Source organism: Saccopteryx leptura, chromosome 2, assembly GCF_036850995.1.
Source record: "Saccopteryx leptura isolate mSacLep1 chromosome 2, mSacLep1_pri_phased_curated, whole genome shotgun sequence".
Lineage (NCBI taxonomy): Eukaryota > Metazoa > Chordata > Mammalia > Chiroptera > Emballonuridae > Saccopteryx > Saccopteryx leptura.
In genome coordinates this window covers 99257028-99284081 of record NC_089504.1, presented here as the reverse complement: position 1 = coordinate 99284081, position 27054 = coordinate 99257028, and the positions used below count along the sequence as shown (strand labels likewise).

Sequence of the window (27054 nt, the reverse complement as noted above, 5' to 3'; positions counted from 1 at the left end):
TATAATAAAACACTGCATTAAAAAAAGGTATGTGAAGTCACATGAACATGCACTTGACAGTGACCAGGACAGGCTGAAAAACATGCACAGTCCTTGTGCTGAGACCTACAACTGGAAAGCCTTTTTCACTGTTTACTAAAAAAGGAAGAAAATAAAGCACTAGACTTATTGTCTATACCTAATGAATTTATCAAAAACAATTTCAAATAACATACTAAACACTATTTTTGTCTCTAGTTCTACTGAATTTCAGGCAGAATATTTAAAATTCTGTATAAGAGAATAATTAAGTTGTCTAATGATTCACTAGAAGTTGAAGTTCAAAGACACGGGCTTTAACATTTGGAAGTGAATTTAGTCTAGGTTTCCTAGCAGTTAAAACCAAAAGGACAGTATAGTTCTTATTAACTGACAAAGGAAGAACACAAAGTCAGTTGTTAACTGTACACTTTTTCTGGACTTAAAAATCAAGAAGGCATTTACAGCCTGACCAGGCAGCTGCACAGTGGCTAGAGCATTGAACTGGGACGCGGAGGACCCAGGTTCGAAATCCTGAGGTTGCCAGCTTGAGCGCAGGCTCAACTGGTTTGAGCAAGGCTAATCAGCTCGAGTCCAAGGTCACTGGCTTGAGCAAGGGGTGACTCGCTCTGCTGTAGCCCCCAGTCAAGGCACATATGAGAAAGCAATCAGTGAATAACTAAGGTGCCACAACAAAGAATTGATGCTTCTCATCTCTGTCCCTCTCTCTGTCTCTGTCACAAAAAAAAGGTATTTACAGTGTATGAATACTACATGACATTATAGTTATCTATAAAACTATGTTTTTACTAAAAAATAGAACCACTGCTTAAATCAGCAGCTCTCAAGTTTGTAATGAGTTGCTATTTGATTTTTTAACTGTGTGCAAAAAGTGAAAAAAGACATTCGCTTTCATGATCCCACAGGAAACACTACTACAGGCCGTCCTGGAGAGCTCCCAGGATGCTGCAGCACGATGGGGAAGAACAAGCAGTACGTGCCCTGGAACCCCAGGCAGAGCCAGCATGGCAACCCATGCAGGAGCACTGCACCAGCAGGACTTCCAGTAGTGAGTGAGAAGCAGCAGGCAGCTCCTGGGCTCTGAAGTCCATTCATTCACTCACTGAACTGGAATATACTGAGCACCATTAAATGGCAAATACTATGCTAGGCAAGGAACTACTATCAACTGCTGGCAGTGAAATAAAAGAGGATTCCAGTGAGTCTGAGACCAGATGAGAGAGCAGAGAGTGTGTATGCGTGTACACGCGCATGTGTACATGGGGAAGAGGAGCTGAGGACTGACAGGCAGCAAGTGCCATGATGTCTTGGGTTCACAAGGTGCCAGTCTCCTCTGGCAGTTAAGATCTTCTCCACATGTAGCAGGGGATCCTGACTTGGTCTGAGAGGGCGGGGAAGACTTTCCTGCATAGGTGATGATACTACATGCAGGTGAGCAGGGATTAATAAGCAGGATGTGAGATGAGGAACAATATTCTTACATGCACAAAGACCCTGAGATGAGAGAAAGCTAGTATAAAAGGCTGGTGAGGCTACAGTGCGACCTGAGGGGATTTAGTACAAAGTAAGCCAGAAAGGTAGTCTAGGACAGTGGTCCCCAACCCCCGAGCCATGGACCGGTACCAGTCTGCAGAGAAAGAATAAATAACTTACATTATTTCCATTTTATTTATATTTAAGTCTGAATGATGTTTTATTTTTAGAAAATGACCAGATTCCCTCTGTTACATCCGTCTAAGACTCACTCTTGACGCTTGTCTCGGTCACGTGATACATTTATCCCACCCTAAAGGCCGGTCCATGAAAATATTTTCTGACATTAAACCAGTCCATGGCCCAAAAAAGGTTAGGACCACTGGTCTAGGACATGCAAGATCAATATTTTAGGAACAAGTGAAGCTCTTGAAAGAGTGTAACATAATCAGATTTGGAGTTTTAAAAGATTATTCTGCCCATGATGTTAAAAAAAAGAGGAAGCAAAAGTAAATTTGTTCTTAAAATTAAGTCATTTAATTGTCCACTCCAAAGGTGACAGAGGCTTGGGCTAAAGACAGATGCTGACTTGTGCAGGCGGCCGCCTGGGCTGCACCAGCCTGTGCCCCGCTTCTCTGCCCCTCCTCTCCACAGGAACCGCAATGGATCCAGTGCACTCGCACGTGAGCTCTGTAGATGTGCTCATGGGAAGTGAAGGCCTCCACTCATGGCTTCTGTGTCCTCAACATGCCATGAAGAAGACCAGCAGAGACCAGGAGTTGGGTGGGGGTGCTGGGTAAGTGCAGTGGCTCTGCTAGGCAGTATGCGTGGTTGTGACCACAGGCTCACAGGAACACCACACTTCACAGAGCTGTACTGGGAAGGCAGATAGTTGGCCAATAGTTGGCTAGGTCTGGCTTCTCGATATCAATAAATAAAATCATAATGGAAGATAACAGAGTAACGACAATTCTAGGTATTCATTCCTTCTAATGACAGTATCACAAATTCTGTAAAATTACTTGGCTGGGGTGACAATGTATTTCTTTAAAAAATCAGTATTATTTTCAGCAGATAACATGTAACAAAGGATTTCTCTAGGAGGGTCAACATTATTTCCAAAGGAATTCTGATTAGAAAGATAGGCAAAGGCTACTTACACAAACACAATGTCCCCTCTCTTAGAGTAAGCGGGAATAGCACTGGCTATGGTGGCAAAGCCATACGAGTAGATGATGGCTTCTTCCGTCTTCATAAATTTCGCTAGGCGGTCTTCCAAATCCAAGTGCACATCTAGCTCAGTAATAAAAAAGTAAATGGTTAAACTGTCATATAAATTTTTCACTAACTAAATGATAAAAATAAACAGTTTAGTTATACTGTCACCTTATGGCCAAAATGTTATTGTTTTTAAGATATAATACATAAGGTCAATTAAGGTGATTCTGGGCCAATCCTACCTCTACAATCTGTGAACTGAATCAGCTACTCCTCTGTCCACACAACGTGTCACTAGGACAGATCCAGTTTGGGGCTTTGCTCTGATATTACTCTAGCCCAAGAATTCACAGCCCCGTGACTTTACCAGCTTTGAAGTCCTTCAACCAAGAGCAACAGTACTTTGCCAATGGACAACATTAATCATTAATGCCGTTTTGCATTTTAGAAGATATCAAACCGGGCACTAAGATAATGTCAATCAGCTTTTAACAGGGAAAGGATAAAAAAAAGAGAGAGAAGCAGTTCATTTAAAAAGAACCCCACACATTCTGCATCAAGAGCACGGCTGAGCAGTGGCGGTCACTCTTCTACAGCCGCTGCCGGCGCTCACTTGTAGCGACTGCCCTCCCGGCGCAGGACTGTGGCCCTGCCTCAATTCCTTTTTAAGTGTCCTGCAGAATTCATATTTAAAGTACCAAGGGAAACATGGTCTTTTATAAAGGAAGCTTCCGATGAATGCTGATGTAACAATGGGAACAAATAATCATTATGAAACTTTTTTCTTCTCTTGTATCATGATTCCTTCTAGCCTTTCACCTTCCCAGGCTGAGCCACAAGGCATCACGCCCTGGGATGGAAGATGTCTAGAACAAACAGTGCACTGACTGGCTCTGAATCTGAAATTTCAAAGTGGTCTTAAAATGAGGCATTATCCAGGAGAGAAAAAGACTTTTAAAACTTCCTTTAGCTCTTACCTATAGCAGGACCCTTGCCTGGAGAACGGGACCAGATTAATCACATGCCCAGCACAAAGAGAACTCAGAAGCTGACAAGGAGGGTGCCCTGGAGCTTTATGGGAGAAAAGAGGGAGGTCAGAGGTGGGAAAGGCAGACTTTGAGATTGTGTAAGGAGGGCAGCACGGCCGCTGAGGGGGAGCTCAGAAGTCTAAGCAGCAGCAGAGGACCTAGATGGTCCCCAAGGAGGGGTACGCAGAGGGCTGATGGGCTGGCAGAGCACCCTGGCCCAGGTGCTGAGGTCCCGTGGGTGGGAGCATCCCTAGAGACAGGCAAACCCCACCACCCTCTGCACCAGCCTTCCCTCCAGAGAGCATTGACACCTCACTCCAGAGACCAGGGAGAAGCAGGGCCCAGCGCCTCCACACTCTAGAGAGACTGGGATGCTCCCGCCCCCATGGAGGCTTTCTTGGTGAGGAGGAGGAGAGAAGCAGGACCTGAAAAACTGAGATACACAAAAGAGACGACATAACCAGCTGGGAACAAAGCCCGACTGTGAGTGGATTCGATATTTCCACAGTACGGGATGGGATGTGGCTAACTGTCCAGGGCAAGACTTTCGCCACTTTCCAGGGAGGCACAAGGCAGTGAGGTCAGGTCAGCTAAAGGAAATAAATACCTTTCTTAGCACCTTTGAATAAAGCGTCTAAAATCTGCAAACTCTTTCTGACTTATGAGGCAAACAACTGATTGTGATGCTTTGTAATTACCGTAGTTCAAGGCAAATTAAGAATTAGGAAAGTTGTAACTTCACAAAGGACTACATTTTAAAAAGTAGTCAGATGAGGGGGACCCACAATGTTCACAGTTAATTCATTCACTAATCACACATGCAGTGAGTATCACATAAAGACAGATGCTCTGATAAACAATGGATCAGGGTTTCTGCCGCAGGTCAGGACACACCTAAGAGAGTCATCCGGCAGCTGTCACTGGGACTCTGGGCCAGACGGCAGGTACAAGGGGAAGCTAAGCCTCCAGTCGATTGATCTGAAACACCTAAGTCCCTTCCACACTCAGAACCACAATACTCCACAGTGATTTCTGATGGAAGACAGTGAATACTCAACACCAAACCAAAGGTGGGTGACAACCAGGAGACACAGATGGTCTAAAATAAATCCCAACTGAATGGCAAGAGAGACATAGGAAGGAATTAGAAAGTTCAGTAGCAAGATATAGAGATTGAAGATCTCTACTTATAGATTCTTCATAGGATGTTATTAAATTGTGAAAAAACTGTTTATCCTATTCCAATCAAGTAATGATAAAAAACTAAGCACAGGTCTTCCCATTTATAAGTTAAAATATGTATACCAACATAGTCTATAAAAAAACACATGAAAACCATTTGATTTTCATCAGTAATTGTTAGTCATTTCATAAACGGACACTTTCATTATCTCAACATTATATAAAGCTGGGATTTTTACAGTAACAAAGAAGACTATATCCCACTTCATCAAAATGGTACCAAAAGGATGCTTGGCTTATCAGGCATCAGATCTGCGACATCAACACCGAGTCTGAGGAGTTGAGCCTGCAGCTGACTCTGCCCTGCTGTGACAGACGCTACCAATGGCAGGTTCCAGGCAAGATCTGGCAAGAACAAGGAGGCAGCGAAGCACTAGAGCTCAGGCGTGTCTTCCTTTCCCTCCATGGTGTTCTCTGCGTGCCTCCCCACAGCCAGGTCCCACCACTGCCACCTCTCCTTCCAATCAGACGTGACAGCAGGTCCTCTGTGCAAGGCCTCCTTCAAATTACAATGCTGCCTCTAAACTGGACTATGTACCCCATACCTTCACAATTTAGCTAGCTGGTGGGCAACCCAAGCTACACTGCACTGCTTTCATTCAGTCTCCATAAAGAAAAAACACACTCTGGAAGCAAGCTGCTTTTGCTAACTACACACATGACTTTAAATCATTTTCCAGACTTAACTTTAAAGAACTCTTCTCCTTGATTAGCAAGGAGACAGTAAAACAAACTTGTCTTTATTTCAGAGCTTCAACGTTCTTACCTAGTTGATGAAAATTCTGTTAGGAATAATATACTCACAACTGTTTTTATGTCGTTGACATAAAGTCTATATAATAAATCAATGACTTACTGGTTATTGCCTTGCTCCTATCTATAGACATGGGCTTTAGTTGAGTCAGCCTTGCGAAGCAGGTTTTGTCATACGGAAATATGAGTAAGCTACACAATTTCTTCTGCCGTATGACAGTGACTTTGCGCAATGAAAGTACTCTTGACTCAAGGGAAAGGGAGGCAGCACATAGGAGAACTGCCAGGGCCTGTTCCCCAGCTTTTGCTGTCTGATTCACTTCTAGGAACTGATGCGGGAGATAAGAGGTCACGTGGGGAGGTGGCCTGAAAGCCTGTCTCTCCCAGCACCAACTGCCCTTGGCTGCACCTGCTGTCTCACCAGAAAGGAACCGGGAGGGAGGGTCGGACAGGATGCCTGGCTCCAGCACAGGGCCCGGCCATAGTACTCATCAGGGGGCTCAGATCTGGGCTCCCTCATCACTAGGTTTGGACCCTGTACAGGCCTGAGCCTGCTCTGTACCTCTCGGGTCCTTCAGCCAATTGGGTAGCAGCTATACCTGCATCAAAGGGTGGTTCTAAGAACCTCTGAAGTCAGTGCTTATACAACATACAGCAATGCCTGGCATGCAAAGGCAGCACATTGTGTTTATTCATTTCAGTCTGTATTTCTAGAATAAAAAAAAGTTATCCTTTAAAGGGTAAGGAGAGTTACACAACCTTCTAATTAATTTATCCAAACCCAGACTATTTGAGAACTACCTTAAACTCCTGTGCTCAGGTTACCGTTTATGTAATATCTCCTCTTAACCTGGTAAGAGCAGGTATCAACATTAGAACAGTTTAAAGCACAATTGACATATTCTCTCCAGGTCTCCATATTTTTGTTACACACTGTTATTTTATTCAATCCTTTGAGAATTGGACAGTTTTCCTTAAAAGCACAATATCACTTATGCACTCATTAGAACATAAATACAGTGCAGAATGTTTTTCAAAATGTTTTTACAGAATATTATGCAATTTTCCCAAAATTTTCTGAGCTGCGCAAACAAGGGCTATTCACTTCCCATGCTGGGAACCCCAGACCGATCTTCAGGGTTCAGCTGACAGCTGCAAATTGTTCACTGCACAACTCTTTACTGCAGGCTTCAGGGCACAACTGAGTGCCACCCTCTCTCACCACAACACCCTGCCACTAATTGCCTTTTGATCAAGTTTAAGCCCAGAGACAAGTAAGCAAAGCAGGTTCTGGACACCAGCAATAAGCTACAGGTAAACAAGATCTGTTTGTATTATAATCGAAACAAGTTCTCAAGAGGAACTATCAAAATGCACTGGGACTCCATTAGCCTTAGAGTAAAGGAAGGTTCTACAAGCTGATAAAACCACTTCCTTGGTTCTAAAATACACATTGAGCCTGACCAGGCAGTGGCACAGTGGATAGAGCAGTGATTTTCAACCTTTGTTTCTCACGCACTCATAAACTAATTACTAAAGAAAAAAGGGCCCTGACCTCTTCTCCCTTAGTAACTAATTTATTTGTGCCATGAGATGAAGATGGTTGTATTTAGTCAGGGACACTGACCTTAGTAATTAGTGTATGTTTGTGCCATGGAAAAAAAAGGTTGAAAATCACTGGGATAGAGCGTCAGACTGGGATGCAGAGGACCCAGGTTCGAAACCCAGAGGTTGCTGGCTTGAGCACGAGCTCACCAGCTTGAACATGGGATCAGACATGACCCTGTGGTCGCTGGCTTGAGCCCAAAGGTCGTTGGCTTGAAGCCCAAGGTTACTGGCTTGAGCCCAAGATCGCTGGCTTGAGCAAGGGGTCACTGGCTCTGCTGTAGCCACTCCCCACCCAGGTCAGGGCATATAAGAGAAAGCAATCACTGAACAACTAAGGAGACTAAGGAACCGCAAGGAAGAGTTGATGCTTCTCATCTCTTTCCCTTCCTGCCTGTCCGCATCTCTGTCTCTGTCACACAGACACACAGATAGACACACAAATAAAAAAATACACACTGCAACAATAAAATGAGAAAGTGGAAAAGCTCATCATACCGTCCCCATGAGATCATTGTAACAACTTGGTTAGTTCTCTCTGCCAAGCCTAAGACACTAGATGAGCCTGACCAGGCGGTGGCGCAGTGGATAGAGCGTCGGACTGGGATGCGGAAGGACCCAGGTTCGAGACCCCAGGATAGCCAGCTTGAGCGTGGGCTCATCTGGCTTGAGCAAAAAAGCTCACTAGCATGGACCCAAGGTCACTGGCTCGAGCGGGGGGTTACTCAGTCTGCTGAAGGCCCGCGGTCATGGCACATATGAGAAAGCAATCAATGAACAACTAAGGTGTTGCAACGAAAAACTGATGATTGATGCTTCTCATCTCTCTGTTCCCATCTGTCCGTCCCTATCTATCCCTCTATCTGACTCTCTCTGTCCCTGTAAAAAAAAAAAAAGACACTAGATGAATACTAATTCAACTCTTGTTTGACTTTCATTTACTCTGTTAATCATCTCATATGTTACTGTGAAACAAAAAGAATGTTTTAATAAGGAAATGTACTTTTACAAGTGATTTATAGTCATTATCTGAAAAGTTGATGAAAGAGTTAAAAGAGTATTTTCATCTTTGAAGAGAGATGACTGGATGTGAGGCTTCCAGGAAAAAACAACAACCAAAAAACAAAATTAAAGACAACCTTCTGGGATCCAGAGAAAGAGATCCCAGACCTCAAAAGTACACAAGCAACTACAAAGAAGAGGAAATGGGCCCTCAACCTGCTTTATTTCACAGTGTAAAGGGCCAGCAGCTTCTCTGAGCTATCTAACACTGAAATTTCAAAGTAATTTAATATAACTACAATAGTTTAAGTGATTACTTCTAGAATAGGAAAAACATAGAAACTATCTTGTTGCGAAAATCAAAATGTCAAAAATATAGGTGAGGTATCTAAAGAAAGGAAAAAGATGATAAGTAAACATGGGCAACTGTTCAGGAACAAGAGAAGTTTATTGGAAGGACAAGGCACAAAAAAACACAACATGTAATTACTCCAAGCATTAGGTTTAGTGTCTTGTCACAAAAAACACTGCCAATTACTTTTCAACCTTTGCCAGATTACATAGTCTGAAGCTTCAACTCCAGTTAGGATAAAGATGACTCAGTGACCAATAGTCATTTACAGAGGCCTTGATACAGAACAATGTGTTCATTACACTGTCTCTGGTGGCACATTCAGACACCTAAAAAATCAAATCCAATTTAAAGCACTCCAATAGCAAGGTGAAGAACTTGTGTGGTATGCTGCCATTTTTGAAAAAAAAAAAAAGGGAGAAAAATATACATGTATGGAAGAGGTTTATATATGTTAAAAAAAAAGTCAAAGAGCTAACAAGAAATCACTGATAGCAGCTGTCTTTTTGGGGGATGGCATGGCAGTGGGAAAGGGAAGACTTGTCACTCTCTTTCTCTATAAACCTGCAATTTATATCACAAACTAAATTATTCAATCAAGAAAATTAATTAAAAAATATTCATCAAAAGATCCCATGTTTGGAAGCACAGAGCACCCTGTTACACATATTAAAGCTAAGGTCATCCAAATGGCAAGTTGACTGTGCTAGTCTAACAATATATTTCCACAGCTTTGGGAAAACTGGTCTTGAAGATTTAAAACATTTGTTTTTCATGACTTGATTTAGCAATAATTCTCTTATCTGTCATCCCAGATTAACTCCCAAGCCAGGGCCAAGGCCACATATGCAAGTAAAGTTCACTAGAGAGAGAGGCTTTTCAGAAAGCAATTACCCTATCCCGGTAGGCCATGGAAAGAAAGCCTTGTTGATCAGATTATAACAAACCCCATAAATAATGCCTTTCTATTTTCTTATCAAGGAAATCATTCTGCACTGATCAGAGCCAAGCAACAGTCCATGACTGCAGGAAGTTAGAGCAAAGAGGGAGACTCGTTTAAGAAACTGATCTTGCCATTAAGACTGGGAGTCACCAGTCATCAAGATGGCAGAGTAGGTAAACCTCCTCCCAAAACCACATTAAAATTACAATAAAACTACAGAACAACCATCACTGAGAACCACCTGAAGACAAGCTGAACTGCAGTCTTGTGACGAAGAAGATATGGAGGAAGCCATGTTGAGTCTGGCAGAAAGAGCAGAGATGGGGTATAAGCTGGTCCCACATCCACATATGGAGGTTAAAAAAAGGGAGGGATATCTTGGCTGCGGAAGTCCCTCCTGAGGAGTAAGGGGTCCCAGCTCCACACTAGACTACCAGCCCTGGGTTCTAGTCCTGGAGGAGAAGTCCCCATAACTTCTGGCTGTGAAAACCAGTGAAGATTGTGGCCGAGACAGAGACTACTGGGGTCCCAGGTATTCTTCTTAATGAGCCAGAGCACAGACTTACTCTGATGTACTTGCACTAAGTTCCAGGTCAAAAAGAACCAGGGACACATGGGGAGAAACTGAATTGTGTGGCTCTGGGTGAGGGTGGGAGGGGCAGCTTTCTCCTGGACAGAAGTGCCAGCAGAGGCCACCATTCCTTTGTGGAGCAGTCCCCACCACAAAGCTGGCAGGCAGACATAACTATATCTGAGTCTCCACCAACTTGCTCACACTGTAATTCCCTGATTCTTCCCCCACCCCAAATTTGCTGCCCACCCAAGCCACTTTTAGCAGCTTTTCCATATAAACAGCTGGTCTTGGCTCTCACTGTAGACTTTTCTAAAATCTCTTAAAGGTTCACAAACCCAGAACAAGTAGCATCTAGCCTCAGCATGTCCTGTACCTCTTGCTAAGCAGTTCTATGTCTGGCACTAGTGGCAGCTGGCCTCATTTAGAAGATTAGCCTCTTCCAAGTGCTTCCAAGCCCAACACAAGTGGCAATCACCTGTGGATCACTTGGTAACTCCTTTCAGGTGGCCCTGGGCAAGGCATTGGCAGTGGCTGACCTTGGCCTGCACAGTGCCTCCCAAAGGGCTCCAAAACCAGCACACCTGGTGGCCAGCTTCAGCACACCAGAGTACCACCCACTATCTCCACCAACAACACACCCAGAGGGTGGACTTGGCCGGCACCAGCGCCCCACTAAAGTGACTCCTGCCATGTAGGGTTAGCCTGAGGACCAACTCATCCCACTGACCTGCAAAGGAGGGAACACAGAACCCACACAGGGACAAATCTGGAGCACCCGGTTTAGGTGACCAGAACACCGGGCCCCAAGGACACCTACTACATAAAGCCACTAACAAGAACAGGAGACCCAGAAACACAGGGGGGCAGCAAAAATAAGGGGAGAAATAAACATACCCCAAATAAAAGAAAAGAAGAAAACTCTAGAAGAACTAAACAAAAAGGTGACAAAGAATCTACCAGATGCAGAGTTCAAAACACTGGTTATAGGTATGCTCAATAAATCCAGTGAGAACTTTAACAAAAAGACAGAAATCATATAAAATGGAGACAGAAAACATTAAAAAGAACTATCCAGAAGAATACAATAATTAAAATGAAAAGCACATTATAGAAAATCAACAGATTAATCAGGCATCCCTAAACTGTGGCCCCCTGAGGCCATTTATTTGGCCCCTGCCGCACGCACTTCTGGAAGGGGCACCTCTTTCATTGGTAGTTAGTGAGAGGAGCACTGTATGCGGCTGCCCTCCAACGGTCTGAGGGACAGTGAACTGGCCTGGGACTCAGATGAAGCAGAGGATGGAATCAGCGAGTTAGAAGACAAAGGAGCAGAAAACACCTAATCAGAACACCAAAAAGAAAAAAATTAAAAAACGAGGGTTTAAAGGGTCTTTAGGAAAAAATCAAGTGTAATAACATTCACATCACAGGGTTGCAGAAGAAGAGAGATACTGAAAACCAATTTGAAGAAATAAGGATGGAAAACTTCCCTAACCTGGCAAAGGAAATAGACATACACGTCCAGGAAGCACAGAGTCCCAAACAAGATGAACCCAAAGAGTCCCACACCAAGACACAACATAATTAAAATGTCAAAGAGATCATCATAAAAGCAGCAAGAGAAAAGCAGTTAGTTATCTGTAAATGAGCTCTCACAAGACTGTCGGCCGATTTCTCAACAGAAACTTTGTAGGCCAGAAGGGACTGGCATGAAATATTCAGTGATGAAAAAGCAAGGACCTACAACCAAGACTACACTAGCCAGCAAGGCTATCGTTTAGAATCAAAGGAAAAATAAAGAGCTTCTCCGCCAAATAAAAGCTAGAGTTCACCACCACCACAACAGTAGTACAAGAAATCTTTAGTAACTAGACATCTTTAAGAAGAGAAAAAAAAGATAAAAAATATGAATAACAAAATAGAAAAAACTTCATGTCCATCAACAATTATTTTAAATGTAAATGGACTAAATGTTTTAATCAAAAAACACAGGCTAGCTGAATGGATAACAAAACAAGACCCTTATATATGCCATCTACAGGAGCCCCACTTCAGATTGAAAGACACACACAGAGACTGAATGGAAACAGATGGAAAAAGATATTTCATACAAATGGAAACGTGAATAAAAAGTTAGGGCATCAATACTTAGATAAAATAGACTTGAATACAAAGAGTATAACGAGAGACAGAGAAGGACCCAGCAACTCCACTTCTGAGTATTTATCAGAAGAGACCCTGAACACGAACCTGAAAACATGTACATCTCTGTGTTCAACATAGTGCTATTTACAACAACCAAGACAAGGAAGCAGCCCCGGTGTCCATCAGTAGACAAATGGATAAAACAGAACTGGTGTATATATGTTTATATATGTAAATATGACTCAGCCATAAAAAAGAATGAATCTTACCATCTGCAACATCATGGATGAACTTAGTATTATACTAAGTAAAGTAAGTCAGACAGAAAAGGCAAATACCATATAATTTCACTTATATATGGAATGTAAAAAACAAAATAAATGAGCAAACAAAACAGAAAGAAACTCAGACACAGAGAACAAATTGATGGTTGCCAGATAGGAGGTGGGTCACGTAGATTGGTGAAAATGTAAAGGGATTAAGAAGCACAAATTGGCAGTTATAAAATTAGTCAAGAGGACATAAAATATAACATAGGGAATATAGTCAGTAATATAATAAGTATGTATGGAGTCAGATGAGTACAGTACTAGACTTACTGGGGTGATCACTTCATAAGTTATACAAATCTCAATTATACACATGAAGCTAGTATGATAATGTGTCTATAACTGAGAAATAAAAAAAATTGAGAAAATAATTATTAAACAACAATAAAGACTAGTAGTCAAAACACTTGTTTTCTAGTTTTAGGGCTGACATTAATGAGCTGTGTGACTGTGAAGAAGTCACTTAACCTCTCCGGGCTATTTGTTTAATAAATAGTTGGGATGCTGAAGGACAAGATTTTTTTTTAAAAGTTTTTATTTTTATTTTATTTTATTTTTCAGAGACAGAGCGAGAGTCAGAGAGAGGGATAGAAAGGGACAGACAGACAGGAACGGAGAGAGATGAGAAACATCAATCACCAGTTTTTTGTTGGGACACCTTAGTTGTTCACTGATTGCTTTCTCGTATGTGCCTTGACTGTGGGCCTTTAGCAGACCGAGTAACCTCTTGCTCAAGTCAGCGACCTTGGGTCCAAGCTGGTGAGCTTTTTGTTCACACCAGATGAGCCCGTGCTCAAGCTGGCGACCTTGGGGTCTCAAACCTAGGTCCTCCACATCCCAGTCCAACACTCCATCCATTGCGCCACCTCCTGGTCAGGCTGGAGGACAAGATTTTTAAGATCCTTTCCAGCTACAGGATTCTTGGACGCTAACTCCTGTCACCTGTTTCCAATATAAGTTATTTAACCATTAAAACAATTAAAAAATAAAGGGGAGCCGTAAAATAAAAACATCTAAAATGTTAAAGTAAACATACACACACACACAAAACTAGAAATGGATATGAGGACAGAAGATAGAAATGTCTGTGGCTCTACTTTCCCACACTCTGACATTTGTAACTCAGAATGTTATTTCCAGTAAATACTCATTTAAATAATTATTTAACATTTTCAAAAATTTCAGAAGGCCCTGGCCAGTTCGCTCAGTGGACAGAATGTCAGCCTGGTGTATAAATGTCCCAGGTTTGATTCCTGGTCAGGGCACACAAGAGAAGTGACCATCTGCTTCTCTTCCCATCCGTCTCCCCCTTCTCTCTCTCTTCTCCTCCCGCAGCCATTGGCTCAACTGGTTTGAACATTGGCTCAGGCACTGAGGATAGTTTGGTTGGTCCAAGCATGTCAGCCTCACGTGCTAAAAATAGCTCGGTTGATTTGAGCATTGGCTATACAGATGGGCGTTGCCAGGTGGATCCCAGTTGGGTTGCATGTGGGAGTCTAACTATCTCCCCTTCTCTCACTTAAAAAAGAATTTTTTTTTCATAAGAATAGAACAATGCCAGGGTCGTCTTTGACAAGTCTCAGTTAGAGAGTTAGTAGTGTTTGAAATCACCATTCATTCTAATATTTAATTAGCCTGTAGCAGTCACCCATACACAAGGAAGTCAATGGTCCTTTACCTTTATTCTGGAAAGAAAAGAGCAACAATCAAAGTCTACCCCCCACATCTGCTCCTGCCTTTCTCCCTGGCATGTGGCGGCTGCCCCTCTGCAGTGAGCATGGCTGGCTTATGATCTCACCAATACAATGCGAACAGGGTGATGTGCAGTGCCACCTGCGTGCCTAAGAGTACTGCTGCCCTGCACTCCTGCACCCCATTCACCCCACACTTGCCACTTGGCTGCAGCCACACAAAGACTGTACCCTCCACACTGCAGCAAGGAGACAGGGACGACCGTGTTTCCTGCACAACTATGAAGAGCATAGCCACCCACACAGAACCCTCCCCCTTACAGTCGTCATGCACCACAGACACAAACTGCTTCCTCACACCGCTGCCTCTTGGGGCACACAAAAGAGTGGCTCAAGCTTTGACCCAAGAACCACACCTCTAATGTAACCACAGCTCTTCTCCACAAGTGACACTCAACCCCACCAATGGTTGCAAACACACAATGTTCTAGAAAGTTAAGAAATAGCACTCACAAGCTTAATACCACAACTAATTAAGGTTATCTTCTCCAAGGAGTTTTGAAATGAAATGGAATCTTAATTCTTAAAGCAGCAGTCTGAAAAATACAACAGAAACGTACCAAACGTGCCATAGAATCCTCTAGGTCCACAAGTCCCCACACCGTACTTCTTTAGAGATGCCAAAGCTGCTGCCTTTGTGGAAGAAAAGAAAGTAAGAGCTCAAAACTGGCAGTTCCTATTCTAAACCATATACCTCTTCGTCCCCCTAATTTTCCTTTCTTTCTTAGAACTATGACATCCTAATAATAGTCTATAAATAAAAGACAGACATAGAGATTTAGGGATATAACTTAAAACATGGAACTGTTCTATTAACTCCTGGTTATCAAATCCTGGTTAACTCAGTGCCTTTCTACTTTTTGGTATTTGTGGACATATGTCTATCCTCAAAAATATTTACTGGCTGACCATCCCAATAGGAAATGGAGCAATTTTCTAGACACATCTTCACTATTACCAGGTCTGGCTCCTACCACACTAAACACACAGACACTCCTGCCACCTTCTATGGAAACGCAGGTCACAGCCTTCCAGAAAGAAGTAATGGCAACACTTACAGAGCCCTCGCTGTTGTTCTGCATTTTTTGATTTAAAGTCAGTTATACAATCTTCCTACATCAGCAAAGCTGCTACTTACCTTGACCCTAGGGTTATCCAACAATCCAAGAAAATTAAACGAGGCAAAATTTATACATTCTTTTCCATTCACCACGATGTTGTGACTTGGAGGGCTGGGAAAAAAGACGAGATTTATGTCAGCTGATATGGTGTTATCGTACACACACCATACTATGTTGGCCTCAGGCAGGACACACAAGTGTTAGGCTACCCTACTTGCATAGTGGTCTCCTAGCTCTTTTACTTTTATTTTATTTATTTTTATTATTATTCATTTTTTTTTGAGAGAGGAAGAGGTGGAGAGAAGCAGGAAGCATCAACTCCCATATGTGCCTTGACCAGGCAAGTCCAGTGTTTCAAACCAGCGATCTCAGCTTTTCCAGGTCAACTTTATCTGCTGCACCACTGTAGGTCAGGCCTTTTATTTTTTTTAAAAAAAATTAAACAGTGGTGCTCGACCAGGCAGTGGTACAGTGGATAGAACATTAGGCCTGGGACACTGAGGACCCAGGTTTGAAATCCTGAGGTCGATGGCTTGAGCGTGGGATCATAGACATAATTCCATGGTAGCTGGCTTGAGTCCAACGGTAACTGGCTTGTGCCCAAGGTCACTGGCTTGAGCAAGGGGTCACTGGTTTGGCCGGAGCCCCTGGTTAAAGCACGTATAAGAGGCCTGGCCTGTGGTGGCATAGTGGATAAAGCATCGACCTAGAATGCTAAGGTCACCAGTTTGAAACTCTGGGCTTGCCTAGTCAAAGTACATATGGGAGTTGATGCTTCCTGCTCCTCCCCCCTTTCTTTTTCTTTCTTTCTTTCCTTTCCGTTCCTTTCCTTTCTCTCTCTCTCTCTCCCCCCTTCCATTCTCCCTCCCTCTTCTCTAAAATGAATAAATCTTTTAAAAAAAGCATGTATGAGAAAGCAATTAACAAACAACTACAAGTTGATGCTTCTCATCTCTCTCCTTTCCTGTTGGTCTGCCCCCACCTCGTGCTAAAAAGATAAAATAAAATTAGACAGCAGTACATTAAAAATCAGATAGTCGACCAGTAATTCTATTCTTAATAGGCTTCCAAAATGGATGGATAGCAAATCTTTGAGTTTAAGTCACTTAAGAAAGACTAGTGAAATAAGGTACCTCAAAAAAACCCCCCAATTTTGGAATAAGATAAACAAGAAGGAAATATGAAGAGCCCAAGATCAGAAGTAGGACTAGGCAGAGCAAGTTACAATCTTACAGTGAAGTGGTTTAAAAATAAATGTTACCTACAGGGAGCACTAAAAGAACTGGGATATGTACCCAATTTCTAAAGTTAATGCTAAAATACCATTAAACAGAAATTCTTCCTTCGCAAACAAAAAAATCAGTATTAAAAAAAAAAAAAGAACGTAGCCAGCTCCACCAGAACCTGTCTCTGAGCCTGGCAGACTACCCGTCACGTCTCTGCTGACAAACACTAGATGGCAGCCATGCTACAGGACACGAGCAAGTAAAGGGCTGTAAGACCAGCCCATTGTAACAATAGGCGTATCAGCAGGTACTGTGCAGCTGATAGTGAGCCTGTGCTGGAACAGGGTCTCAGGACACAGCACTGTCTACCAGGCGTCCCCAAACTACGGCCCGCGGGCCGCAATGCGGCCCCCTGAGGCCATTTATCCAGCGCCCACTGCACTTCTGGAAGGGGCACCTCTTTCATTGGTGGTCAGTGAGAGGACCACTGTATTTGGCAGCCCTCCAATGGTCTGAGGGACAGTGAACTGGCCCCCTGTGTAAAAAGTTTGGAGACCCCTGGGCCGCTGCATGAAAGAACGAGGAGCTGCTCTCACTGCAGTTCCAACACAACTGGTTTTCCATGAGAAACAAGACACTGGGAAACAGGAAGAAAATGAACGACAACTTTCAGTAAATGCACAAAAGCAAGATACAAATTCACAGAAGGCAAGATGACTCAGTGAAAGGAACGTGGGCTGTGGAGTCAGACGATCCCATCTGCACTGTGGCTTCTGATGGCTTCAGAAACCTGTGGACGTTGCCTGGGCTTGTGAGCCTCGGTTTCGTCATCTGTAAGGTAGGGAGAGAGCCTTTCTCTCGAGGGAACTGTCACCAAAAAAGGGCCTGGCCCAAAGAGGTACTTCTAAAGGACTTCTTCCTTCTTCTCTGTGGTTTCCAGGACTGCTTCTTTCAGCCCACTGTGAGTGGGAATCCATCGCATCACTCAGTTTCACCCTTCTCAGGGCTTCTTACAGTTTCTCTGTCCTCCTGTGTGTGCAGGCCCTCCAACACACAACAGGACAAACAAATGGAACACCCACACAGATGAGCCTATAGGGACGGCTGCTGCTGTCAAAGTCAAGGCCGCTCTACAAACACTGTACCAGAAAAAGCAGACGATCCAGAACAAGTACCCAGCCCCTGACCACAGCCACAGGCAGCACACACAGGCTGTCTGGACCTGATTTCTGTCCAGCACCTGGGACAAGGAAGGAAAATGGTTTCTGCTGAGTAATCTGTGCCTCACATGACACAGGTATCTGGGATATAAGACCCTCCAGGGTCACCTAGCAGAAGCAAATGAAACCAATCAAAAAGATAGCTCCACAGCTGAGGCTTCAAGAGAATGGACAGAGGGAAAATAAAACCATCCCAATCAAAACCACAACCCCACTATTAGTGAGAACTCGTAATCAAACGATGAGTAAAGGTTCATAAATGGCTAAGTGAACTTAAAATTGGGAGAATGGTGCTTTACCAGAAAGAAACAAGTATCACAGACCCTGTTAATATCAGGTTTGGAGCTGGTGTGAGACTAGACAACTAGACCAATGAGAGAGTCTGGAACTCAAGAGAACTGTGGATACATAAGGCAGGTGCTGTCATTTGCTAAGAACTCAGCAAATGACAAAATCTGCCCCACAGAGGACTAAATTACACACAAGTATTTCTCCATGCAGAAAATCAAAGTTGTATAACTATGCACAAAGGTGAATTTGGACATTGTTACAAACCGAAAAGACATTCTGAAAAAAGATAACAAAAGAAAACATAGAAGAATGTCTTTGGGATCTTGGAGTAGGAAATGATTTCTGAAATGAGTCTAAAGCCACATAAACCATGACACCAAAATGGATGAATCTGATCAAGTAAAAATTAAGAATTCTAGTTCAATGAAGACACCAAAGACAAAGTTAGTAGCTGGGTATACAGATTTATTATATTTCACTGACTCTTAGAGGCCACCAAGTATATTTTATTTACCATCAAGGAAGAAAAATGCTGCCAATTAACATTTCCTGTCATCTAGAATTTTTTAGATTATATTTAATGAAAAGATCTATAGGGCATTCTTGGACACAGATTTAAAAAAAAATATTTTCACTGATTTGAAAGAGAGGGAGGGCAGGAGGTAGGGAAAAAGAGAGGAGTGGAGAAAGATGGAGACATCAACTTGTTTCATTTAGTTGTTCCATTTAATTGTGCACTCATTGATTCAGCCTCACAAGTGGTCTGACCGGGGATTGAACCCGCAATCCAGGCATGCTGGGACACTGCTCTATCCACTGAACCACCAGGCCAGGACCAACACAGATTTTTGCTACACTTTTTGAACTTATGAAAATGAATATACAAGCAATTAAATTGGTTAAGCCATTCCTCATCTCTTTGAGTTCCGATAGTCTGCTCTCCTCTGCTAAGTCACGGACACCAAGGACATTCACACAATGTCTGCTCCTGCCACCAAGTACCCAGGCATTGACTAGCATCTCTCCAATTACCTGACCCATTCTCTAAGTTTTAATAAGGGAACTTTCCTATTGGACTAAACTACTTTCATCTTTTTCCCAATCAAATCATGTGTCTAGAAAGCAAATTGTATTATCCAGAGGCAGCAGTCTGACAACAGGGTGTTCATAGTTTAGTCACCTCAGCCTCCTTCATCTGCTCGGAGCTGATTTACTAACCAGCAGTGCCCAGAACTCAGGTGAAGTGCTGGAAGTAAACAGTGCCGTGACCAAGATCACTATATATAGGCAATAACACCCCACCCCATCCTGGCTGACAATGACTTTCAGCAGCTGTAAGATTCACCTCTAACTCAGAGATCTTAATATTAGAAAAAGAAGTACATCTTAGAATCAATGTAATAAAGTACTACATCAAAAACCGGGCAAGGATTAGAATCTATGTGGGATACGGGACTCCTGTTAATTGAGACAGGCTTGGAGGAGCAGGACAACGCAAACTACATGAGCAGGAAGGCTGAACCCAGCAGCTAACAAAGAGATGAGATGGTACTCAAAGGAGACTACAAAAAATGCCCAAAAAGAAAGTTTTATACTGGAAACTAAAGCAGGTACTTTTTGATCTGCAGAAATTTCTAAATGTTTTATTTCAGGTGAAAAATGAATACCATTAAACCACTGTCTACTTTGGGGTAACCAAAGAGCAAACAGATTTACCCTGAAACAATGTTGTAGTTTAGAGCAGGATGGTCTTTTGAGATAGGAGGAACAAGAGGTTCTGGTTGCCACTCTTCGATCAATTCTTCCTTTTCCTGCAGGAAAAAAGGTGTTAAAACACAGCACAATGCTAGTCACTGGAGTGACTCCAGCACTATCTAAATTATTGTAATGGAACTATCACAATAAACACACTGCTAGAAATAGAGGTCTACTTGTGGCTAGAAATGAAACAATCACTTTAGAGCAGGGGTCCCCAAACATTTTACACAGGGGGCCAGTTCACTGTCCCTCAGACCGTTGGAGGGCCGGACTATAAAAAAAACACTATGAACAAATCCCTATGCACACTGCACATATCTTATTTTAAAGTAAAAAACAAAATGGGAACAAATACAATATTTAAAATAAAGAACAAGTAAATTTAAATCAACAAACTGACCAATATTTCAATGAGAACTATGGGCTTGCTTTTGGCTAATGAGATGGTCAATGTGCTCCTCTCACTGACCACCAATGAAAGAGGCGCCCTTTTCGGAAGTGCGGTGGGGGCCGGATAAATGGCCTCAGGGGGCCGCATGTGGCCCGCGGGCCGTAGTTTGGGGACCCCTGCTTTAGAGTTTGGGGCACTTAACTTCCTCGCCTCTTATCACAGACTAAAGGCTCTTTTTCCAATCAGTTTTGCAGGTGATTGGAAAATTTAAGAACATTTTATTTCAATGGTCAGAAATTTTCACTGTAGAAATACAAAGTATAACTTATACTGATTGTAAAACAAAAAGAAAGTCTACAACATAAAGGTGAGAAGCACAACTGTTCCTCAGTCGGTTCAGCCTCTGTTCCAGACAACATAGAAAGTGCTTACAGAGCAAGTGCCACACCCAAAGTGCTGACAGAGGCGACCACCATGGGAAGGGGTCAACCAGACCACAAGCCCTGTTTCTAAAATCCACCTACAGGCGTTCAAGTGTAGCTGAAATACAGACAAAAACTCATCATTATTGTTATGGGCTTTTGCTTGGAATTTCTCGTTAAAGTTACATTATTCCTTTTATCTGTTACTTCATACATTTTTAAGTATTTTGACTATTTTGAGTTTCTTATCCTTTCCTGAATCAGAAAAAAGGGTAATTTTGAAAATGTAGTCTGGATGAACCAGATAAAATGAGGCAACACACATTAACATGCTGGCCACAGCAATTCCTGCCTTGCAAACAGACCCTCTCTAAGTAGCTCCAGTCTCAGACTTCTGATAAATGATTCTGTGCATCTTTACCCTGACAGGCAACTCCACAGCAGGACCAAAAGCACCTTTCACCTGATTTTCAGGCACTCAAAAACTGCTGGCTGAATAAATCAACCAATAAGCTTCTCATCTGCTTCTGCTAATAACTTCACGGGAGAAAACAGTAGCCGAACAATCCTGGAGCACATGTCATACACACTGTCCACTTGCTACTGTGCAGACAGACGTCAGAATCCACTGCAGATGCTCTGCTGGTCAAGAGCCCCTGCAGATCTACCAAACTTGGCAGGGCGCTTCTCACTCACAACACTGCTATCAGGGTTAAGATGTCAGTGACTTCTAAATTCTGTGCTAGCTAAGTCTGCTTCCAGAGGATTATTCTAAAATTATGCTTAAAAATCGCTCTGAAAAAATATGTATGTGTGAATTGATATGTTTAAACTAAAACGAAGAATATTCGGATTAATCAAGTCTTTAAAAAGTTGGGCTAGAAATCTGCTTCATGGTCACCTAATCATTCACAAGACATTCTTAAATAACAAAGGAAGAAAGTATAGTTAGGATTTCTGGCCTAGAAGGCCCAGTCTTATGGCAACGCTCAGAAAGAGTGTTCATTCCATGGCACAATAACCCCACAAAGTACTCATTAAAGGGGCAGGGGGAGAGAGAGATAGATCTGTGGTCAAGGTTAGGGTATTCCTCCAAACAAAAGGTCAAATACGCACTGGTATATTAAAGGTATGCAATGAGAGCTCTCTTTACTCTGCTTTACCCAGGTTACCAAAATGTTTTGTCCTAAAAACTATATGCAGCATGTCCCTATAGGACAGTGCCTGATGATTTCATGATTCATATCAAGGATCAGGGCAGCAGCAGCCAGTCAGGGAAACCAGAGAAGCAACTGCTCATGGTTGAGCTAGTTCCCCTCCACATGCACACCCTCCTGTGACTGCTCCAGGAAGTACAGAGAAGCCCAAGGCTGCATCTTTGTGCTTCCTAAGGGTCACCTGGCTTGGGCCTGAGCTGGGTCCCCTATCTTACAGAACACATCAAAATTCGATTTGGGTCAGGGAGTTGTGGATTGTGGGGCAAGAAGGATTCTTTCCACTTATGAATTTCCTTCATGAAGACCACAGGGAAAACTTTCACTCAGGCTTCAGAAATAGAGGGCTCTTTTCGAGTAACACATGTAACCGTGCATACGAACACTGAAACCCAGTTGCTACCCATGCTGCCCTTTTGTCATCTGCTCATAAGACTGCTATTTACCCCCGCAAAGCAGAGAAGTCCGTAACATGGCACTCCTCTGCATGGGTACTTTTTTCTTGGCTTTCCCATATTTTGCCTACCATGTATTTAATTTCCCTTGATTTCTTTACATAACAGAAAACAGTTTAGCAGAGAGATTTAATTTCTTACCTTGACTGTAAGATCAGATCGTTCTTGCAATTTGTAAGTTTTAGAGAAAAGGAGTCTGATTATCCAGAGTATCAGAATTCCTTCCAAGATAAGATGGTAAGCAGGAGCCTAAGAGTGAGTTGAAAACAAAACAAGTAAAACAAACATTTCTAAAACCTGTATATAAAATTTAATGCACCTGTGCATACCACCTCCCATGACTTTTAATCTATCACATCTTAAAATTTACTTTCAAAGCTCCTCTTATTTCTACTCATTCCTTGCAATTGGTAGGCAATTTCTTCTACACATAAAATAGCTCCAATAGTGCAGCTTTAAAATATCTTTAGAAAAAAATCTTTAAAATAAAATCTGACACAATCTCAACATGTCAAACAACATCAACTAGGTCAGTGGTCGGCAAACTCATTAATCAACAGAGCCAAATATCAACAGTACAACGACTGAAATTTCTTTTGAGAGCCAAACTTTTTAAACTTAAACTATATAGGTAGGTACATTCCTTATCGAGGTAGTGCCCACACGTGGTATTTTGTGGAAAAGTCACACTCAAGAGGCCAAAGAGCCGCATGTGGCTCGCGAGTTGCAGTTTGCCAACCAGGGAATTAGGAGATCCTATAGGTAATTTAAATGTTTGCTGCTGGGAAATGACTCTAACAAATATCTCACAGCTTCACAAGCCTTACACAATACCATCTACATGGATGAGTTAAGAAAGTTATTCAGAAACTGTATTCTTCTGATAAGCCTCTTTAAATTCTTCTTGTAACATGGCAGAGACATAAAACTTTATAAATGCTTAAAGGGCAGGTCTTTTTTTCTGCTGTAGTTCTACAAAAGTATACAGTGTCTTCCATGTTGAGAGGCATAAAGATACCTTAATGAAATTATCTCTGTCAAGTCTTCTTTTCAGCTGTACGTTTCCAGGATAAAGATCAAAGTGACTTCTATCTTCTGTCCAACCAGACATACAAAGTACACATGAAAGACTCCACATAACAACTAAACCCCGTAACTATGGGGTCCTTTATTTCAATAGTTTGTCATCGGAAAATTTAAAAGAAATATTTTGAAATGTAAGCAGAAATCATTTTCAAACAAAGTGGTGATGGTTCACCACAGTTTTTAAAAATAAATTTCGGACTCTGGAAACAGGAAAACTGCTGAAAAACTCAAATGTAAACTTCTAGGTCAATGTACAAATGACTTTCAAACTATAACTACATACATATGGTACATATAGACACTATTATTTCTTTTTTGGGTACACTTCACAAAACTCCTCAAATTCTACACACCAAGTATATAGAATATTGGGAACAAGAAAAGAAACCTCTCTTTAAGAGGATTTTCAAATTTTCTAATCACTCTTAAATATAATTCATTTAAGAATAAGAACTCTAATCTAAATATCCGTTTGGTTTTCTCAATAATTGAATTTTAGTAGGAAAACATTTGCCCAAATCACTAAACATCCCACTCTACAAAGAAAGCATCCTAAGAAAAGTCAAATACTAACTGTTTAGTGAATTAATAACAATCACAAATGCAGCTTCTTTTTTCTGGAAATGTTACATTCAGGAGGACTTCTCCCAAAGTTCACTTCTGGTCAATTATGCAGTTTTCAATAAGAGAGCAAAAACAGAAAACAGGAAATTATTCATTTACACAGGGGGAAAAAAAGCATTACATTTTAGGGGCTTTTTTTTTTTTTTACTACAATTACCTAATGCTGGACATCCTTATGTCAACTGTTTTTCAGCAAGTCCTGGTAAGTTTAGCATCACCCATTTCAGTAGGCAGCAATGATTAAGTTTTAAAAAGCACTGTCAAAAGAAAACTGAGATTCACTTTAGATGAATGTGAGCTCTATAACCAAAGGGCCTTTCGCCTGTTTGTTCAATGCACTAGTCCAGCGTCCTGACTTCTGCTGTCCAGTATCATAGCCACTAAGTCACCAGATAATTATCTGAATATACATCTAAATTAAATTAAATAAAAATGTAGTCCCTTGGTCGCACTCGACACAGTTCAAGTGCCCAAAAGCCACATGTGGTTAGTGGCTACTGTGTTGAACAGCTCAAATAGAGAACAAAGTTCTACTGGACATTGCGGGGAAACTCGGTTAGATACCTATCAGATGAACAAACGCTCTCTTAAGACTGACATTCTGATTTCACTTTAACATACTTGAAATAGATGGCCTTTCAGAAAAACTGCTCACCACTCTTCCTTTAAAGGCCTAAAACAGTTGCCTATTTACAAGACAGAAAATGGGGCACACGTGAAATAGTAACGACATGCATTTCATAGTCCTAATTCCTAAGCTTTTCGGCTTCTTTTCTAACCTCACGCTCCGACGAAAATAGACCAAGTTCACCTTGTCACTTCTTCCCCTTCCGCCGGCCCCCCAGCTCCGAGGACCCTACTTCCGCAGTACCTCCGACACTGAGCACTGAAACCGTCTCTTAAGCATCACCTCCGACCAAGACTTTGGAGGATCAGCCTCCCCTGCGCCCCGACAGGACCCAGAGCGGGCGCGCGCCCGCGGGAGCTTACACCTAGAGTCCGGTCCCCGCTTCCGCCGGTCCAGTCCTCCCTCCCTTGCCGCTAGGACACCATGCGCCCGCGAGCGCTAGCAGCGAGGGACGCCGATGCTCCGAGCCCACCGCGCCCAAGCCTCTCAACACAAGTCCCCAAGAGTCGTCCCAATGCCCCAGGGTCGGTGGGCTCGTGGGCTGCCCAGGCCGTCGGGCTCACCTCATACAGCGCCTGTACCATCTCCACCAAAACCCACTGCTCCGTGGCAGTCGCCATCATCAGCCACTGGGGCTTCCTTCCGGAAGGCGGGCCTTAGGTGCGACAGACAGAGCGCGGCGCGGCCCAGTGACGTATTGGCTCCTGGGGGCGGGGCGGCCGTGCGCGGGACGTAGTGTCCTTGCGCTTGCGCACTGGGCGGTCGGGGGGCTGCGCAGGAGGGGAAGGGCTAGTGCTCTGGCTGGAAAATTGATTTAGGGACTCGCAACCTGGCTGGGAGGGTTGAAAACAGCACTCTGGCTTTTTGGAGAGATATTCGTTCCATGCTCGGCCTTCGAGATAAAGGGACTGAGTAAATGGCCTGTGTATGCATTTGGGCGCAGGGAGTGTTAGTAATCCTTTTTTTTTTTTTAAATCACTCAAGCAATCCAAGACTGTATTATTAAAAATACAAAAAATGAGTTAAAAATAGCTAACTCTTACATAGTACTTACTGTGCCATGCATGCATCGACTAAGGCTTTGCAGGTTCTGTCGCCCAACAGGTAGATGTGGAACCTTCCAGTATCTTCATGGTGTCAAGAGGAAAAAACGTCCAACCTATAGAAAAGTTTTATAGGAGTCTATGTGTGCCAAGACTTTGTGGACATGTCTGGAACAACCTAACACATTGGGAAAATGCTCTGGAGAATGGCAGGTTTGCAGCTCATTTTATCCATTGGAATGAAAGCAAATGAGGGTTACATGAAATCCATTAATGGTAGATTACTGAGGCAGGAGAAAGTTCAGGGCAGTTAAATTCTAGGACAGGATCAAAAGTCAAATGGGCAGATACATACTTCTTTTACATTGGTAGGTGCAGGGTAGTTAACATCAACAATACATAGAGATGTATGCAGGCAACAAGGTAACAATAAGGAATCTCTTCTTTGTTGCTGGCTGTTGTGTCTTCTCCCGGTCTGGGAAAGAAAATTACTCTGACATTTTAAAAGTGTGTTATCCTAGATCAGGGGTCCCCAAACTACGGCCTGTGTGCCGTATGCGGCCCCCTAAGGCTATTTATCCACCCAGCCGTACTTCTGGAAGGAGCATCTCTTTCATTGGTGGTCAGTGAGAGGAGCACATTGACCATCTCATTAGCCAAAAGCAGGCCCATAGTTCCCATTGAAATACTGGTCAGTTTGTTGATTTAAATTTACTTGTTCTTTATTTTAAATATTGTATTTGTTCCCATTTTGTTTTTTTACTTTAAAATAAGATATGTGCAGTGTGCATAGGGATTTGTTCATAGTTTTTTTTATAGTCCGGCCCTCCAATGGTCTGAGGGACAGTGAACTGGCCCCCTGTGTAAAAAGTTTGGGGACCCCTGTCCTAGATGCACAAAGACAATGGGCTCAGTTAAGGTAAAAATTGATCTTTATCGAGCAAGCTACAGGCCTGGGATTTGACTAACCACTATGACCTGCTCAGTTAGGATTTTTTTTAATGTTCATACTGGTAAGGCTGGTCAGGCCAGAAGAAGCAAACCCCCCCCCCCCCCCCCAGTGTGGGAATCTGGCCTCTGGCTTCAATACCTGTTTCCTTAGATATCCTGCCAGTGAGTCA

General features: G+C 42.7%; 1 protein-coding gene across 2 annotated transcripts in view; it reads right to left on the bottom strand.

Annotated features, from left to right (window-relative positions):
- The window catches only part of SPTLC1 (serine palmitoyltransferase long chain base subunit 1), a 69630-nt gene extending 44088 nt beyond the window's left edge, over positions 1-25542 (bottom strand). For both annotated transcript variants that reach the window (XM_066368408.1, XM_066368407.1), the window contains exons 1-6: positions 25454-25542; positions 22694-22801; positions 20029-20123; positions 15593-15686; positions 15015-15087; positions 2673-2805 (exon numbers count right to left, since the gene is read on the bottom strand). In XM_066368408.1, the coding sequence (XP_066224505.1) occupies positions 2673-2805; positions 15015-15087; positions 15593-15686; positions 20029-20123; positions 22694-22801; positions 25454-25513 (563 nt within the window). In that variant the 5' untranslated portion in view covers positions 25514-25542. The remainder of the gene's footprint in view (positions 1-2672; positions 2806-15014; positions 15088-15592; positions 15687-20028; positions 20124-22693; positions 22802-25453) is intronic.
- Between the last annotated feature and the right edge of the window lie 1512 nt (positions 25543-27054).